General features: G+C 48.3%; 1 protein-coding gene across 3 annotated transcripts in view; it reads left to right on the top strand.

Moving 5' to 3' along the window:
• STYXL1 (serine/threonine/tyrosine interacting like 1) overlaps nt 1-16,683 on the top strand; it is a 30,877-nt gene that overhangs the window by 3,175 nt on the left and 11,019 nt on the right. For 2 of the 3 annotated variants that reach the window (XM_018040699.1, XM_005697801.3), the window contains exons 2-6: nt 5,409-5,512; nt 6,429-6,490; nt 7,183-7,327; nt 10,133-10,278; nt 16,188-16,333. In XM_018040699.1, coding sequence (XP_017896188.1) covers nt 5,410-5,512; nt 6,429-6,490; nt 7,183-7,327; nt 10,133-10,278; nt 16,188-16,333 — 602 coding nt within the window. In that variant the 5' untranslated portion in view covers nt 5,409. Of the gene's footprint in view, nt 1-5,408; nt 5,513-6,428; nt 6,491-7,182; nt 7,356-10,132; nt 10,279-16,187; nt 16,334-16,683 lie in introns of those variants that run through there. The other variant, XM_018040700.1, reaches the window with a different exon arrangement.

Below are 16,683 nucleotides of genomic sequence, written 5' to 3'. Positions count from 1 at the left end.
AAGGCAGGGAGATTGTTCAGGAGGCTTATCTTCCATAGTATTTTGAGAGACTGACCTTGTTCTTCTTGCAGCTTCTGTGCTGCAAGAGTTTTAGGAGATGATAAATAATCTGAGTTTTGATGGTAGTTTTAGAAATGGGGAAGTGGGGCCAATGAGGGAGAGGGAAGAGTTGATAAGAATTGTTTGTGCCCATCTGGATTTAAATAAAAGTGCTGTGGGAACTCAGCCTGAGAGAAGTTGTGTGGAAGGAAAGCTGTGTGGAGAAAAAGTAAAGAGCTCTATTTTAGTTGGGCTGAATTGGAAGTGGTGATGAATTGTCCACATAAAAGTATCAGGGGACACTTGGGGGATTACTCCGAGAGGAAGTATGGGGTTGAAACCCCTGAGAGAGGCCAGGCCTGAAGTCATCCCTGTAGAGGGGAGAGTTGAGGGCACAGGAGAGAAACTGGAGTCAGGTTCTCATGTTCACTGCTACATCTGGGGCTGGGACTTCTCCCCATCCCTGCCAAGTCAGTCAGCCCCTGTCAGCATCTCTAGGGCAGGGAACCCCTACCTCCCAAATTCTCTATTGGGCCATCCCCACCCAAAGTAGAGAAGTATCCTCGTATTTCAGGGGATTTCAAAAATTGCCATATACTTTACATATGATACAGTATACAGATCTTAAGTGTGCAGTTTGGTAGTTTTGACAGTTTGTAGTCTTGCAACCACCACCCAAAACAAGCTATAGGAACATTTTCTTTATTCCAGAAAGTTCCCTTATGTCCCAGTCCCCCAGAAAATAGAAATACCTGACTTCCTGATTTCTACCACTATAGATTACTTTTTCTAGTTCTTCATTGTCTATCTTTATACACAATATAGGAAATACACTGATACCCTCCTTGCTGCACCCCCACACCAGCCATGCACACGCACCTACACTGACCATTTTGTTCCTTGCATAGGCTTTGGAGCAGAGTCATGAGCTATCAAATTTTTGCTCTCAGGTGCACATATTCTGTGCTAACTTATCTTCTCTTCAACCCTAAAATTGTGCCCCAAGTGAAGTATTTTAAATCTTTCAGATCCTTGGAGCTAAAATGAAGAATTAGAAAGATGTTAATTGTCCAACCTGTATGAGAGTTTTATTTTCCTCTAGGGAACCTAGAATATTGGAAAATGGGGACATAATTGTTTAAATAGAGCTATGTTTATATAGCTTAATTTTCAGTCGTGGCCCATCCCTGCTGGGCATCAAAGGACTTGGCTTTTCAAGTTACGTGCCAGCAGAGCAGCCGGGAGGCGGTGGACTGGCGACAGCAGAGGCAGCCTGAAGGTGCTGGCCAGGAGCTCCCGTGAGCTGAGATGCTGATGGGGGCAGTTCTGAGTTGGGAGCAGAGGCTTCAGTCCCCCGAGCCAGCCAGAGGTCAGAGAAGTGAAAACAAAGCTGGGTCCAGAGCTTGGACATGTCCAGGAACCCATGTCAGGAGCAGAAGGTGGGGCACAAGCCTGGCTGAGCACCTCATCAGTATTTGTTTTATGGTTCTATATAAAAGTTTGATATAAAAATATTCTTAGGACCTAAATGATGGAGCCGAGAACCTCTCATACCCTTCAGAGTTTGGAGCAGGAATTCCCTGGTGGTCCAGTGATTAGGACTCCATGTTTCCACTGCCAGGGGCGCAGGTTCGATCCCGAGTCGGGGAACTACGATGCCTCATGACGCTCAGTGTAGCCAAAAAAAAGACAAACAAGTGTGGAGTTGGGCTGGAAGGGCTGTTTGCTGTGTCCAGGCCTCTGCCTGCCCAGTCCAGGGGCGCTCCTCACTGTGGCTCACAAGGCTGCATCTTCTCTCAGGAGTGTGCAGTTAGGGTCAGGATGTGCATACCCTCCTGAAGGTTGCCAGCAGGTGAAGCAGATCTTGCCTGACAAGTATGAGTGCACCCTTTGGGAAGGAGAGATGTCCGAAGGAGCTGACTCCTGGGGCTAGACTAGGTTTCTACCTGAAAGCCCAGAGACAGTCTGTTAGCTAGTGAATGAAGAGATGGAGGTTGTCATGGGGAGAAGCAGGTGGGAGGGTGAGGATGGACTCAGAGGGATCAACGAGGTATGTTAAGAGCCAGCTTTTAGGTTGGCTTCATGAAGCTTGGGGACGACACAGAGTCCATCCTCTTTCCCTGATGCTCACCACCTCCAAAATGGCCTGAGATCAGGACTTTCAGAGGCAGAGGACCTGGGGGGATGAGTTGGGAGGTCCTTTAGGAGGGATCTGTGTGTGGCATCTAGGTGTATGGCATTAGGTCAGGATGGGCCCATTGGTGAAGGCAGGAATGGTGACTGGTAATAATGTATTCGTTAAACACATGCTGATTGAGCATTGGTCTGCATCAGAAATCCTGGGCCCTGTGTGGGGATACCGCAGTGAACAAAAAGGGCAAGGTCCCCAGTCTTATGAGCCATACATTCCACTGTGAGGAGACTGATGATAAAAATAAGCAAATAAGTGACTACAGGAGAAGACAATGAACTCATACTTCACAAAGATCACCCTGCCTGCCATGTGAAGTTTAGACTATAGGGAGAAAGCAGAAGCAAGAAGCCCAATTGGCAAGTACTGCGTCCTTGGCAGAGAGATGCAAGTACTTTGGTCTAGAATGTTAGCCCTGGAGATGGGCCTGGAATATATATATTTAGGTGTTGTTGCTTAGTCACTAAGTCATGTCTGACTCTTTTGGAACCCCATGGACTGTAACCCACCAGGCTCCTCTGTCCATGGGTTTTCCAGGCAAGAATACTGGAGTGGCTTGGCATTTCCTTCGCCAGGGGATCTTCCCGACCCAGGGCTCAAGCCTGCATCTCCTGCGTTGGCAGCCAGGTTCTTTACCACCAAGCCACCTGGGAAGCCCAAGATATTTAGGTAGTAGAGCTAATAGTTGGGAGCTAATGGGAGGGAAATGAGGGATTAGACATGTGACCTCGAGTAACTTGGTGGATAATGGTGCTGTTTATTGAGACAGGGAAGACTAAAAGACAAGAAGATATTGGAGATGTGGGCTTGTGTAATTTAAACCTTCTTTTCTGGCTACATTATACTTGAGCTACCTATCAAGCATCCACATGGAGCCTGGAGCTCAGTGGAGAGGCCAAGCAGAGGCTATGATTTGGGAGTCATTGGTATACAGGGTGTATTCAAGGGACTGGATGAATCCCCCAGACTCTAGGGGAGTGGTGGTTGTCAACTAACGGTGACTTTGCCCTTCTTGCAGGGGACATTTGGTGACATCTGGAAACACTTGTAATTGAAGGGTGGGAGTTGGTCCTGGCATCTACTGGTAGAGGCTGGGGATCCTGCTAAACATCCTGTGGTGTATAGCTCAGCCCCACCACCAAGAACTACCTGGCCCCGCATGTCAGTGGTGCCAGGGCCGAGAAGCTCTGTCCCAGAGTGAGAGTAGAGGTAGAGAAGAGAGGAGACGGCTGTGTCTGAGGGTGCGCTCATGGGGAGAGTTGGAGCCATCTGCGAGGGAAGCGGGAAGCCCAGAGAGTGGGGGGTCCTGGGAGCGGGGAGTGTTTGGGGAAGGAGGCATTCAAGCGGGTTACAGAGGAATGACTAAATGGGTTAGGCAGGAGGAGTATTTGTGATGACCTTGATAAGAGCAGGTTCTGTGGTTTGGGGTTAGAAGTTCCAGGGGAGAAGTTTGTACCAATAGCTAACAATTACCGAGCACTTCCTCCCTGCTCAGAATGTCTTCCACGTGTAATTTCATGGCAATATGATTTTTACCCCCATTTTACAGAGGCAGAAACTGAGGCACAGAAAGGCTAATTATTCCCTGAGGACAGGCAGCCAAGAATAAGTGGCACAACAGGGGTTCAGACTAGAGTTCAGAGGTGAGGAAGTGGAGGCCGTGTAGACATAAAAAGGTCTCAGTTGACAAAGGGAACAGAGATAGGCAGAGAGGACGCTGGCATGCCACTGGGAACGACCTACGTGGAGACCGAAAGTGATGATGTTGGAGGGGAGGCTGAGAACTGAGGTGCTGGAGGAGGCGAGAAGGTTCCAGGGCCCAAGACGAGGGGTTAGCCTTTCTGGGGAGCATCGTATTGGTAATCCTGAAGTGAACCCTAACTGTCCACTTGAGCAAGATTGTCCCTGGACTTGACTGGCCTGCAGAGGTCTGCTGGCTGCTCTTGGTCACTCCCACCCCGGCTAAAAGGTAACCTCCTTGCAGGAAGCTGCTGCACAGGCCCAGCCTTCCCCGCTCAGTGTCCAGGGGGCAGCAGAGACAGTCGCACCCAGGAACCAAGAGCAGCCCTGTAAGCAGGAGCCACAGCCCAGGCTGGCCGGGCAGTTCTGTCAGTACAAGTGAGCGATGCGCCACCTTCCAGGAAGCACCATGGTCTTTACAATAAGCCCACAAGGCCCCCACAAGGGACCTGCATCAGCCTCCCCAGGGTCTTCATCATCACTCTCCTCCCACTGCCGTCACCCCAGGCTCCTTTGGAAACCTCAGGTGCTAAGTTCCCTCCTGTTCCCAGAAGTATCCCCACCTCCTTCATCCTCTCTTTCTCCTCCACCTGCTTAAGTCTTGCCTAACCTCCTGTCTCCGCAATCACATCTCAGACAGCCCTTCTCTGACCACCCATCCCCGCCGACTAGGCGAGGCCCTCCTGTTGGCACCTCCTGTGGCACTGGATGCTGACCCTTTTATAATGCTTTCCCTGCTTAATGAAGTATTTTTTTGTCCAATGTCTGCATTCCAGCATAGACTGTAACCTTCATGAGGGTAGGTCTAGATGACCACAGCTATTTCCAGTGCCTGGCACTTAGTAGATGTTCAGTGATGATTTACTGAAAGAAGAAATGAATTGGTGACTGTTTTACAACCTGTTTTATTCAGATACATTGTGTGCAATGTTTATCTCCCCTACACACATTTCACTTTAAGTTTTTAAAGTTTCCTTGATCACTTTGGTGATTATTTTCACCTTTGTTTGAACACATGTTAAGAAAGTTTAATTATCTTACTTGGTAGTCATTCGTCTAAAATAGAAAGATGTACTAAGCTTTTGGGCTTCCCTGATAGCTCAGTTGGTAAAGAATTTGCCTGCCATGCAGGAGACCGTGGTTAGATTGCTGGGTTGGGAAGATCCACTGGAGAAGGAATAGGCTACCCACGCCCATATTCTTGGGCTTCCCCTGTGGCTCAGCTAGTAAAGAATCCACCTGCAATGTGGGAGACCTGGGTTCAATCCCTGAGTTGGGAAGATCCCCTGGAGAAGGGAAAGGCTACCCACTCAATAATATTCTGGCCTGGAGAATTCCATGGACTGAATAGTCCATGAGGTCACAAAGAGTCGGACACAACTGAGCGACTTTCACTTCACTAAGCTTTTATTAATACGTTATCGATTCTTTCCTGTAGGATGACTGGTTTGGTTTTGTGTGAACCAACAGAGCTTTACAACATCTTGAATCAGGTCACAAAACTATCCAGATTAACTGAACCCAACTACCTCTGTTTATTGGGTAAGTACTTTATTTATGGCTGGGTAGGTCTTAGCTCTGCCAGGTGGGATCTCCCATTGAGGTGGGCAGACTCTCTGGTTGTAGCGTGCGGGCTTAGTTGTTCCACAGCATGCGGAATCTTAGGGACTGAACCTGCACCCCCTGCTTTGGAAGAGGGCTTCTTAACCACTGGACCACCCGGGAAGTCCCAGTTTCACTTGTTTTTAAGCCAGATAGACCATGTCTCTGACCTTTGCTCAAGACTATGCGATGAAGATTCACTTATGTTGTTGCATGGAGCTAGAGTGTAGTCGGTTCATTTTTGTGATTAGATCATGTTAGAGATAAACAAAGGGGAAGACAGGATTTAATCGGTAGTGTGCTATCGCAATAGGGAGGAGCCCCGAGTGAACAGGACTCCAGTTTGCACAGAGGCCTTTGCGATGGAGAGTGAGGGAGTAGAGAGGGGGAACGTGGGGCTCAGAGGCAGGGAAGTGAAAAACTACAAACTGGGTGGGAGTTGCACCATGCGAAACCCAAGGGGGCTTGCCAACTGGTGCTTATCGAAGTTAGGCTCTTACCCTTCTCAGAGGCAGGGGACAGGGGCCCTGTCTTCAGGTGCCAGCTGGAGCAAGCAGTAAGTTCTTTGGTGGCCTTGAGTGTCCTCAGGCAGGCACTTCACAAGGGCTGAAGTCAGCCTTGGATGTACTCTTCAGCTGTTTCTGAAGGTAAAGATGTCTTCAGATGTCTAGTTTTTTTCCCCCATTGATTTCTAACTTCTTTACAAATTCTGGATGCAAGATTTTGTTAGTTATTTGTATTAGAGCTATTTTCTCTGTTTCTGGCTCATCGTTTTACTGTAATGTATTTTAATGCTCTTGTTGGTCACGTGTTCCTTTGCAAAAGCAGTTACTCATTTGATACGTTTCCTTTTCAGATGTGCGGTCCAAATGGGAGTATGATGAAAGCCACGTGATTACAGCTCTCCTCGTGAAGAAGGTATACCGACAAGAGTCCGAATGTGGGGCAGATGGGCTGCCTTACTGGAGGGCCGGAAGAATGGGAGATTTTATCCGAGGTCCAAGAGGGGGCACCTCCTACTGGACACTGTGGGCGGCAGGGCAGGACCCCGTGTGTCCACCACGAGGGTCTCTGACACTGTCACTCACTCCCTGAGGCCTCTCCCTGTCCCCCGTGGGCAACAGCTTCATTAAGCAAATGTTGATTTCATTCTTTGATGGGCCAGGCAGTGTTACGGACCCTGGGGTTGTGACTTTTGCCCATTCAAGCCTGTCTGCTTACTGCCCTCTTCATGGCGGATTTTGGATTTGGTCTCCATCGCCCACACCCTTCTCCAGAGGGTGTCAGTAGTTCCGGTGGCCACGGCTGCCCTCTCAGCACCTGTGCCAAGGCTCCTAATCGGCTGTGGGCTGGCCACTAGACCACTGTTCTTTGCCAGGCTATCATCTCTGGTCCAGTCAGCCGTGGACAGCTTCTCCCAGGAGGGACCATGGGTGTGGAAGACTCTTGGAACGTGGCAGCCTCTCTGGTCCACTCTTAGGGCTTCCAGGCCTGTGTGTAGTCAAGGAAGGGGACGCTGTCCCACCTGGGCTCCTCCCAGTGCTGGTGTGCAGGGCGTGTGGACTCAGCCTAACCCACCTACCAACAGGCTTCTCCGGTGGTTTCTTTAGAGGGCAGGCAAATACCTAATCCCGGAGTCTGTGGATCTGGAGTGTGTGGAATACTGTGTGATATACGATAACAACACCATCTCCCCGGAGCTAATGCTGAAAGACGACGCCAGTGATGATGACGGCGCTGACGACGGCAAGCACAGTGAGTCTGTACCAGAGCAGCGAGAAGAGTTAAGTTACCGAGCGCTTTTGCCACATGCCGGGAGCTCTGCCTGGGCCACCTCTACAGAGCAGCCCGATGGGGACGGCAGTGTCAGAACCTGGGAAGGGTCTGGGATGTTTCCTTCTTTGCAAAGTGACAAGCGAGTCTGCCGTGGTTTCGTGGATGCTGGCGCAAGACCTGAGGCTCCTGGCTCAGAGATAAAAGACTTTATTTCTCAGAGCAATAGAAGTAGCCAGAAAGCAGTGGGTGGTATTGTTAGCGAACTCTGAGCTTAGGGGGCCTAAATCTTTTCTAACAAACATGCAGAAAGCCTGCCTGCCCTTGACTCTGGAGGGAGGAACTGTCTCTATCAACCAAGGCTGTTTATTACACAGATATCCTTGAAAAGCCAGCGCCTTTGTTCAAAGGACATGTAGAAACACGAAAGGCTGTGGAGAGTTGTCTCCTAGTAAGTAACGTCTCTGTTTTATAGAGGAGGAAATTGGAGTCCAGGAAGGTGAAATAACTCATTCCCCATGTTTGGGACCGTGGGTTTCTACTGCTGTGTAACAAATTACCCCCAAACTCAGTAGTTTAATACCATAATCATTAGTTGTCTGTTTGTTTCTGTGGAATTTGGGAGCACTTAGCTGGGAGGTTCTCACCTGTCCTGAGGCTGTAGACATGACGTCAGCCAGACTGCTGTCCCAAGGAGGTGAGATGGGGCCAGGATGACATGCCTCTGAGATGGTCACTCCCGTGGGAATACCCAGGAGTCCTCCGTTCCTTACTGCACGGACCTCCGCAGATGGCTGCTTAGATGGCCTCATGACATGGCAGCTGGTTTCCCCCGAGGGAGTGGGCCGAGACAGAGGGAGAGAAGGGGACAGCCACGTGCCTATTTATGACCTGCTCTTGAGACGGAAATACTAGGTCACATTCTGTTCATTAGAAGCAAGTCACTGAGTACAGCTACCCCTACAGGCTGCTGCTGCTGCTAAGTCACTTTAGTCGTGTCCAACTCTACGACCCCATAGACGGCAGCCCACCAGGCTCCCCCGTCCCTGGGATTCTCCAGGCAAGAACACTGGAGCGGGTTGCCATTTCCTTCTCCAACCCCTACAGGAGAGGGGAATTAAACTAAAGGGAAGCATTTGAAGTGTTTGTGGGAAGAGTTTTTAAACCGCCACACGTAGTAAGTGGTGGGGCCAGGATTCAAACCCAGGCAGTCTGGCTCTGTCTGGTCTCCCACGGCTTGAATGGTGATCCTGGAGAACAGTCACTTCATCCTCGAGCTGGACCGTGGCCAGTTCCGGCCTGTTTCACTGAGGCTCCGCTGCATTCTCCATTCAGCCGCTGCTTTGGGCTGACCACGCATTGCTGCTGCTTGCCCGCTCAGTGACTGATGGGGGTGGATGAGTTCCATGGGCTGGGCGTTCATACCAGTGGCCACTGGGTGGCGGTAGGCTTCCACCTGTAATAACACCAGTTTTCTCAGGAGGCCCTTAGCCAGTAAATTGTCCCCTCTTTGCTACAGTCAAACCTGGTCTGCAATCCTAGGATTGTTGGCTGAAGCCTAAGTCTTAGGAAATGGTGGTCGGTGAAAACAATCCCCTCTACTCTCTGTGCCTGACCTCACTTTAGCACTATGGAGCCACCATCCTCACTCGGTAAAAAATCACAATCACAGAACAACAAAACCCAAAACCACACACTGATAATTTGCTTACTTAGGGAAGAGTGCATAGTCAGGGACACCTGCAGCAGCCAATGGCTCGATGGCCACAGTGTTCTTTGTTTACTGATGTGGCAAGCAACATTCTTCATCCATAGTGTATACCAGAGAGAAGTTAAACATGTGCACACAAAACCTTGTACATGGGTGTTCCTGGCAGTCTTATAATAGGCACAAAATGGAAACACCTGAAATATTCATCAACAGATCAGTGGATAAACCAAAGATGGAGAGCCACACAGAGGAATATTATTCAGCTATGAAAAAGGCTGGAGTGCTGACGCTTGCTCCAACACAGATGAAGTTTGACAACATCATGCCCAGGGAAAGCAACCAGACGCAAAACGCCACATTTATATAATTCCATTTCTAGAAAATGTCCAAAACAGGTCAAGCCATAAGAAATTAGGTTAGAGGTTGCTTAGAGCTGAATGTTTGCAGGGAAGTGAGGAACGAAACCCTCTAACTGGTACATGGTTTCTTTTGGAGGTGATTAAAATGTTCTGAAATTGACTGCAGTGATGGTTTCACAACTGTGAATACATTAAAAAACATTCATTTCTATACTTTAAATGGATGAATTGTGTGGTACATCATTTATGATATTGTATATACACAGACGTGGCTCAGCTGGTAAAGAATCCCCCTGAAATGTGGGAGACCTGGGTTCTATCCCTGGGTTGGGAGGATCCCCCGGAGAAGGGAAAGGCTCCCCACAGCAGTATGTTGGCCTGGAGAATTCCGTGAACTGTATAGTCCGTATGGCAGCAAAGAGCTGGACACGACCGAGCGACTGTCGCTTTCATAGACACGTGAGCATTTCGCTTATGCTGGGTCGTCCTTCCTTGCAACAACATGGAAATGAAAATGAAATTTTGGAGTTTACAGACAAAGATCAGCTTTCTTGGTGGCGAATTGCTTTTTAAATTTTAATTGTAGCTTTCATCTCTGTTTATATTCGCTTCAGTTTCCTCGATAGCTGTTTTCCAGAGTGGAGTGCCTGTCCACTGGGCCTCTAGGCAAACGGTGAGCACACAGGGGACAGTCACCTCTTTGGTCTCTGCTCTTAGGATTAGTGCTTGGAGCAGCTGTTGAGTGCGGCAGAACCCTGACCCACCTCACGCGCCACCCCGTCCTTATCCTGAGAGGAGGCTTCGAGCACTTCTCGGGCATGTATCACTTCTTCCGGACACAGAAGATCATCTGGATGCCTCAGGCAAGCTGTGCACTGAGCGCGGGCAGGCTCGGGCAGGAGCGGGGCCTTTCCCTGGGGGCCGAAGGGGTGGCGAGCAGGGCTGGAGAAGCAGGAGGAGGCAGATGGTGTGGAAAAGGTGGAAGAGATGTTGACGATGGCTTGGGAAGGAACTTGGGCAGCCAGGAGGTGCAGTCCAGTCCAGTGTGATGAATTTATGAGTGCCAGACGGAGGAAGGAGCCAGTGTGGTGTTTCATCGATGGGGCCAGTTTAGAGAGCAGGGATCCGTGGCGGGGGGCTTCTGGGTGATGGGTCGTGGTCAAAGCCACACAGGCAGGGCCATCCTTAGCTGTCTGGCCTCACAAACCCTGGCTGGGTCCAGAGGATACAGCGAAAGGGTGAGATAGCAGCCCCTGTCTACAAGGATTCCTTTGTCTACTGGCGGAGACAAGGGTTGTAACAAAGCGTGGCCAAGGTGTTACACAAGGTGTCAGGAGCCAAACCAGAGGATGAATAAGGTGAGCACTGGGGGGCAGTGACAGGCAGACAGGGGCGCTCCCTGGGGGAATTTTATAGCATCTGGTTTCTTGAAGAGTCAGAATGAAATGGAATGTGAACCTGCAGGGGTTTCATTCTTTCTAGCAATTACTTCAGCTGTGCTCTCACTCGCCGTGGGCAGCATCGTGGGCCGATACCATACTTTCAGACCACTCTCGGTTATCAGAAATTTCAGTTTTGTCATACTATAAAACAACTGGAGAAATGTGCCTAGGAACTGGAATTTGGTGATAGGAAGGAATTCCACCTGATGCGAAGAGCTGACTCATTGGAAAAGACCCTGATGCTGGGAAAGATTGAGGGCAGGAGGAGAAGGGGACGACAGAGGGTGAGAGGGTTGGATGGCATCACCGACTCAATGGACATGAGTCTGAACAAGCTCTGGGAGTTGGTGATGGACAGGGAGGCCTGGTGTGCTGCAGTCCATGGGGTCACAAAGAGTCGGACACGACTGAGCGACTGAACAACAAGGAATTATGGTTACAGATTTTTTGGGGTTGTGATGACATTATTACGGCTATGTTTCTGAGAACATGAGCCTCTATCTCTTAGACATACATGATGAGATATTTATAATTAAAATAACATGATGTCTAGAATTTCCTTCAAAATAATCTGGGGCGGGTCAGCAAGTTGGAGGTATATATGAAACGAAATGGGCCATTAGTTGATAATGAATGTTTGCTGAAGGGTGAGAGATCCAGGAGTTTGTTACATCATTCTCTCTACTTTTGTGTACTTTTGAAATAATTCTTTAAAAGGGAATAAAACGGTCCAGTTCAAGCTTAACGTTCTAGTCTCAACTCACGCCTTCTTCTCCCTTCCCGGAGCTGGGCAGCCTTCCATTGTCTGCAGGCTCGGGACTGGGAATGGGAGGAGTGTAGGGTAGCCTCAGGGATACCTCCTTACTTCCCCTCTTCCGGTCCTGGTCCCTTTGGTGCTGGGGGTCCGTGTGGGCCCTGTCTTGTGTGACTGGCTGCTTATCAGTGGTGGGGATGTGCCCTCTTCTCATCCTGCCCCGCCTGGTTCTGTGTGCCACAGATGATGGCCTTTGAGGCTGGTTTCCTTTCCATCTGGTACCAAGGATCCTTCAGAGAGAGCCAGCTGAGAATTCCTGACAGGAATACCTGCCAGGTCCCTTCCCTTCCATTGGCAGCTCACGACCTCCCACCCTGTCCACATTCCTTCACCTGAAGCCCAGAATGAGCCCCCGGAGGGTGTGATGGTAGGAATGAGGCTGCTCCTGGCCTTGCTGGCGCGGCTGCTCCAGCCAGCCTGTGTGAAAAGGCGAGGACCCACGCCTGCGGTCATACCTGTTCCCAAACGCAGGGTATACGTGCGGTGCTCTCCAGGTGACGTCCTCACCTTCCACTGGGCTGTGAGTCTTGGCTCAGCAGCTATACAGCCAGTCTTCCCGGGTCCCTCCAGGCGCCCCTCTTTGCCCCCAGAGGAGCATCCTTACTGGCTTTGTGGCGATGAGAGGGGCTCTTTCTTGTCTGCAAACCTCACATGCTCATAGCTCCCCTTCTGCGCATCTCGTGCTCTAGGTGCGCAGGCTTCAGCGGTTGCAGTGCACGGGCTTAGTCACTGTGTGGCCTGTGGGATCTTCCCAGACCAGGGGTCAAACCCATGTCCTCTGCGTTGGCAGGCAGGTTCTTAACCACTGGATCCCCAGGAAAGCCCCTTTATTTTTCTCGTAAAGCTTTAGGAAGGTGGAACTGGCATAGGTTAAAACAGCACATATTTACAATGTACAGTTTGGTCAGTTTTGACGTGTATACACCTGAGACTGGTCCTTGCCCCAGTCTTCTTAAGTAGTTTGGGAAGAGGGATGGGGCGGCGGCTGGTGGTATCTAGCAGGGCCTGGACAGGTGAGTTCTATGCTGCTTGTTCGAGGCCTTCATAGGATGTACTTTCCTAGACTGGCTTCTCCCTACTTTGGGACTTTTGTTACTAATTCAGGGACAAGAACGAAAGCCCCACTCCCTTCCTGTTATGTGTTTTGACACGTTGTGAAGCAGATGTGTCTCTGCTGCTCCCCAAGGAACTCCTACCAGGGGGATGGAGGCACGGAGTTTAGACTCTGAGATGGCCCCTCTACTTTAGACCGAGTGACTGCTAATTTCCTGTTTTATATGTTGTTGTCTAGTCGCTAAGTCATGTCCTACTATTTGTGAACCAGTGGACTGTAGCCGTGTCGGGGGAAGGCAGTGGGCTCAAGTTGGACATGTTAGTTTGTGATACTGGTTTCTTTTACATTTGTCAATGTGGTTGTCAAAACTGTGTCCTCTAGAATTAATAGGCAGTGGCTGTTTAGAGCAGAGCATGTTTTTATCCATGTCACACCCACTCCCCCATGGCCCTTAAAACTACTGGGAAAGGAAGCTGGTTCGAAAGCATCAGGAAGAGCCTTGACAGATTTGTGGTGAGAGTGAGTGAGATTATCCACATGAAACCAGGAGGAGTTCACTTGGCTCCAGCAAGCTGAGCGTCCTGAGGGGGTGGTCACCCTGAACCCTAGGGAGCGCTTTGGGTCACATTTGCAGGTAGTGGGTCTGCCTGCCTGCATGTGGAAGGGCCAAATGTCTCACAGACTTGGGGGTTGACTCGGAGAGGTGTCTGCTCATTGATAAAAAAGCTTTTGAGGTCAACGGTTTCAGAGGAATGTGGGCTGGTGGTGGGTTCACTGGGAGGGGCGGTGTGCTGAAGCCAGAAGGCTCTGAAAGCCTCAGGTAGACTGCACACTAGCTTGAGGTCTTGAGATGTTGTTTCTGAGTCGAACTTGGAGCCAGAGGTGGTTCAGAACTGGTTTGACCTTTAAAATTATATTGGTTAGCATTTCCTATGGAAAACTGATGAAAAAAGGGGGGTTTCTAAACAGTTTGAACATTCTTTGGCATTGCCCTGCTTTGGGATTGGAATTGGCCTTTTTGCAGTCCTGTGGCCACTGCTGAGTTTTCCAAATTTGATGCTGAAGCGAAACTCCAATACTTTGGCCAATGATGCAAAGAGCCAACTCATTGGAAAAGACCCTGATGCTGAGAAAGATTGAAGGCAAAAGGAGAAGAGGGCAGCCAAGGATGAGATGGCTAGACAGCATCACTGACCCCATGGACATGAGTCTGAGCAAACTCTGGGAGACAGTGAAGGACAGGGAAGCCTGGCATGCTACATACAGTCTGTGCGGTCGCAAAGAGTCAGACACAACTCAGCGACTGAACAGCCACCACCACCACCAGATCATAGTCTATGAACATCAGTTTATTCAATGTTAGTGGATTTCTTTTCTTTTTTTCTTTTGAGGTTATGCCTAGGTTTTATATTACTAAATATAACAAGTAAGTTTCCGGTCTATGCCAACAATAAACAAGTATCCACTGTTTTATTACCGACATCTGAACTGCAAGAGGTCACCCAGGGAACCATTAGGGGCATTTTCATTAGTCCTGGAGGCATGCTTTGAGAACAGTGTTAGACTGGTGTGCTTCTCTGGCTGTTTTCCAACTTGTTTATAAGTCTCATTAATAATTGTTTACTAATTATTTTTGTTAATAATTGTTTCTAAGCACCTGATGGGTGCTCTAATAATCTTTCCTTGGAAACACTCAAATTTTGTAATCCACCCCCCCCAGGTTTATTGAGGTATAATCGATGTATAAGATTGTGTAAGTTTAAGGCGTACAGCATGATTTGATACACATATATGTTGCAGCTTCTCTGGTGGCTCAGACGGTAAAGAATCTGTCTGACATGCAGGAGACCTGGGTTTGATCTCTGGGTCAGGGAGAGCTCCTGGAGAAGAGAATGGCTACCCACTCCAGTATTCTTGCCTAGAGAATCCCATGGACAAAGGAACCTGGAGGGCCGCCGTCCATGGGGTCCCACAGAGTCAGACAGGACTGAGCAACTAACACTTTCACTGTCACTTCATATGTTGCAAGATGATTACCACAATAAAATGAACACATCCATCACCTCACACAGTTACCGTTTATGTGTGTGTGAGTGATGAGCACATTTAAGATGTATTTTCTAGAAATTTTTCTTAAAATTTCAAGTATATAATACTGCGTTGTTAGCTGTAGTCACCATGCTGTACATTAGATCCCCAGAACTGATTTGCCTTATATCTGGAGGTATATAACCTTGACTAACATCTCCCCATTTTCCCCACCCCCACAGCCCCTGGAAATACCATGAGTTTTGCTTTTTCAGAGTTCCACATGTGAGTGAGATCATGCAGTGTTTTTTTTTTTTTTTTTTGACTGATTCACTCAGCACAGTGCCCTCAAATTCCATTCATGTGGTCACAAATGACAAGATTTCCTTCTTTTCTATGGCTGAACAGTATTCCATTGTATATACGTGCTGTATTTTCTTTATCCATTCATCCATTGATGGACTTCTAGGTCATTTCTGTATCTTTTGTGAATAATGCTCAAATGATCATGTTGGGTGCAGCTATATCTTCAAGATGGTCATTTCGTTTCCTTCAGATATATACCAAAAGCGGGATTGCTGGATCAAATGGCAGTTTTGTTTTTAAATTTTTTGACATAATTTTTTAAAGTTAAATTTTGTTTTATATTGGGATATAGTTGCTTTACAATGTGGTGTTAGTTAAAGGGGTGCAGCAGAAGTGGTTCAGCCATTTGTATACATATATCCACTCTTTCTCAGAGTCTTTTCCCACACAGGTTATTATAGAATACTGAGTAGAGGTCCCTGTGCTGTTCACTAGGTCCTTGTTGATTAGCTGTTTTATATATTGTAGTGTGTGTTTGTTAATCCCAAACTTGTAATTTATCCTTCCTCCTACATCTTTCCCTTTTGATAACCGTAAGTTTGTTTTCAAAGTCTGTGGGTCTCTTTCTGTCTTGTAAGTAAGTTCATTTCTATCCTATGTTTTTACTTTTTGTGTGTGTGTGTGTTTTCTTTTTTCTTTTGTGTTTTTTTTGGTATCATATCTTTAAGATCCCACATATAAGTGATACCATATAGTGTCTGTCTTTCTCTGTCTGACTTATTTCACTTAGTTACAATAATTTCTAGGTCCACCCATTGTTGCTGCAAACAGCGTCACTTCATTCTTTCGTATGGCCGAGTAGGATTCCATTGTATATACGTGCCACGTCTTCTTTATCCCTTCCCCTGATGTTGGACGGTTAGGTTGCTTCCACGTCCTGGACGGTTAGGTTGCTTCCACGTCCTGGCTGCGTAAATAGTGCTGCAGTGAACATTTGGTTAGTCTCATTCACTATCCCAGTGTGCCTTTCTAAGCTTGTTTGCTGAGCCGCATCTCAAGAGACAAAACAGAAACAGCTTCTTCTCTGCGGATTATTATCACAGCAGGCTTTCTCCATCCCCTCCTCAGGAACTGGATGCCTTCCAGCCATACCCTATTGAGATAATGCCAGGCAGGATCTACCTGGGAAATTTCAAGCAAGCCTGCGACCCTAAAATTCAGAAGGATTTGAAAATCAATGCACATGTCAACATCTCCATGGAGACAGGGCCATTGTAAGTAGAAATACCACTGGCTTCTTTAATATTAGTATTATTTATTTATATAAGCCTTCTAGTGGCATGCACTGCTAGGACTGAGATGGCTTTTAGAAGTCAGTGCACACTGGAATGGGGTCTGCGTTGTTTTCAGCTGTTGCCAGCCTGCTCTTGACTTCCCGGCATGAGCATAGCATCCTCTGCCCCAGACTGAGACCCTACACTTGCCCCACAGCCCGTACTTAAATCTCACCAAAAGTAATGCTGTTTTGGTGCTTTGACATTCTGATGCAAAATAATCCTGGTTTACCCTGCTTTCCTTGTCTCAGGCCCTCTGAGAAGTGACCCCTCTCTTAGTCCATCTGGGC

This window comes from Capra hircus, chromosome 25 (assembly GCF_001704415.2).
Source record: "Capra hircus breed San Clemente chromosome 25, ASM170441v1, whole genome shotgun sequence".
Lineage (NCBI taxonomy): Eukaryota > Metazoa > Chordata > Mammalia > Artiodactyla > Bovidae > Capra > Capra hircus.
Note: the sequence above shows the minus strand (reverse complement) of the source record. Positions and strands in the feature narration are given on the sequence as shown.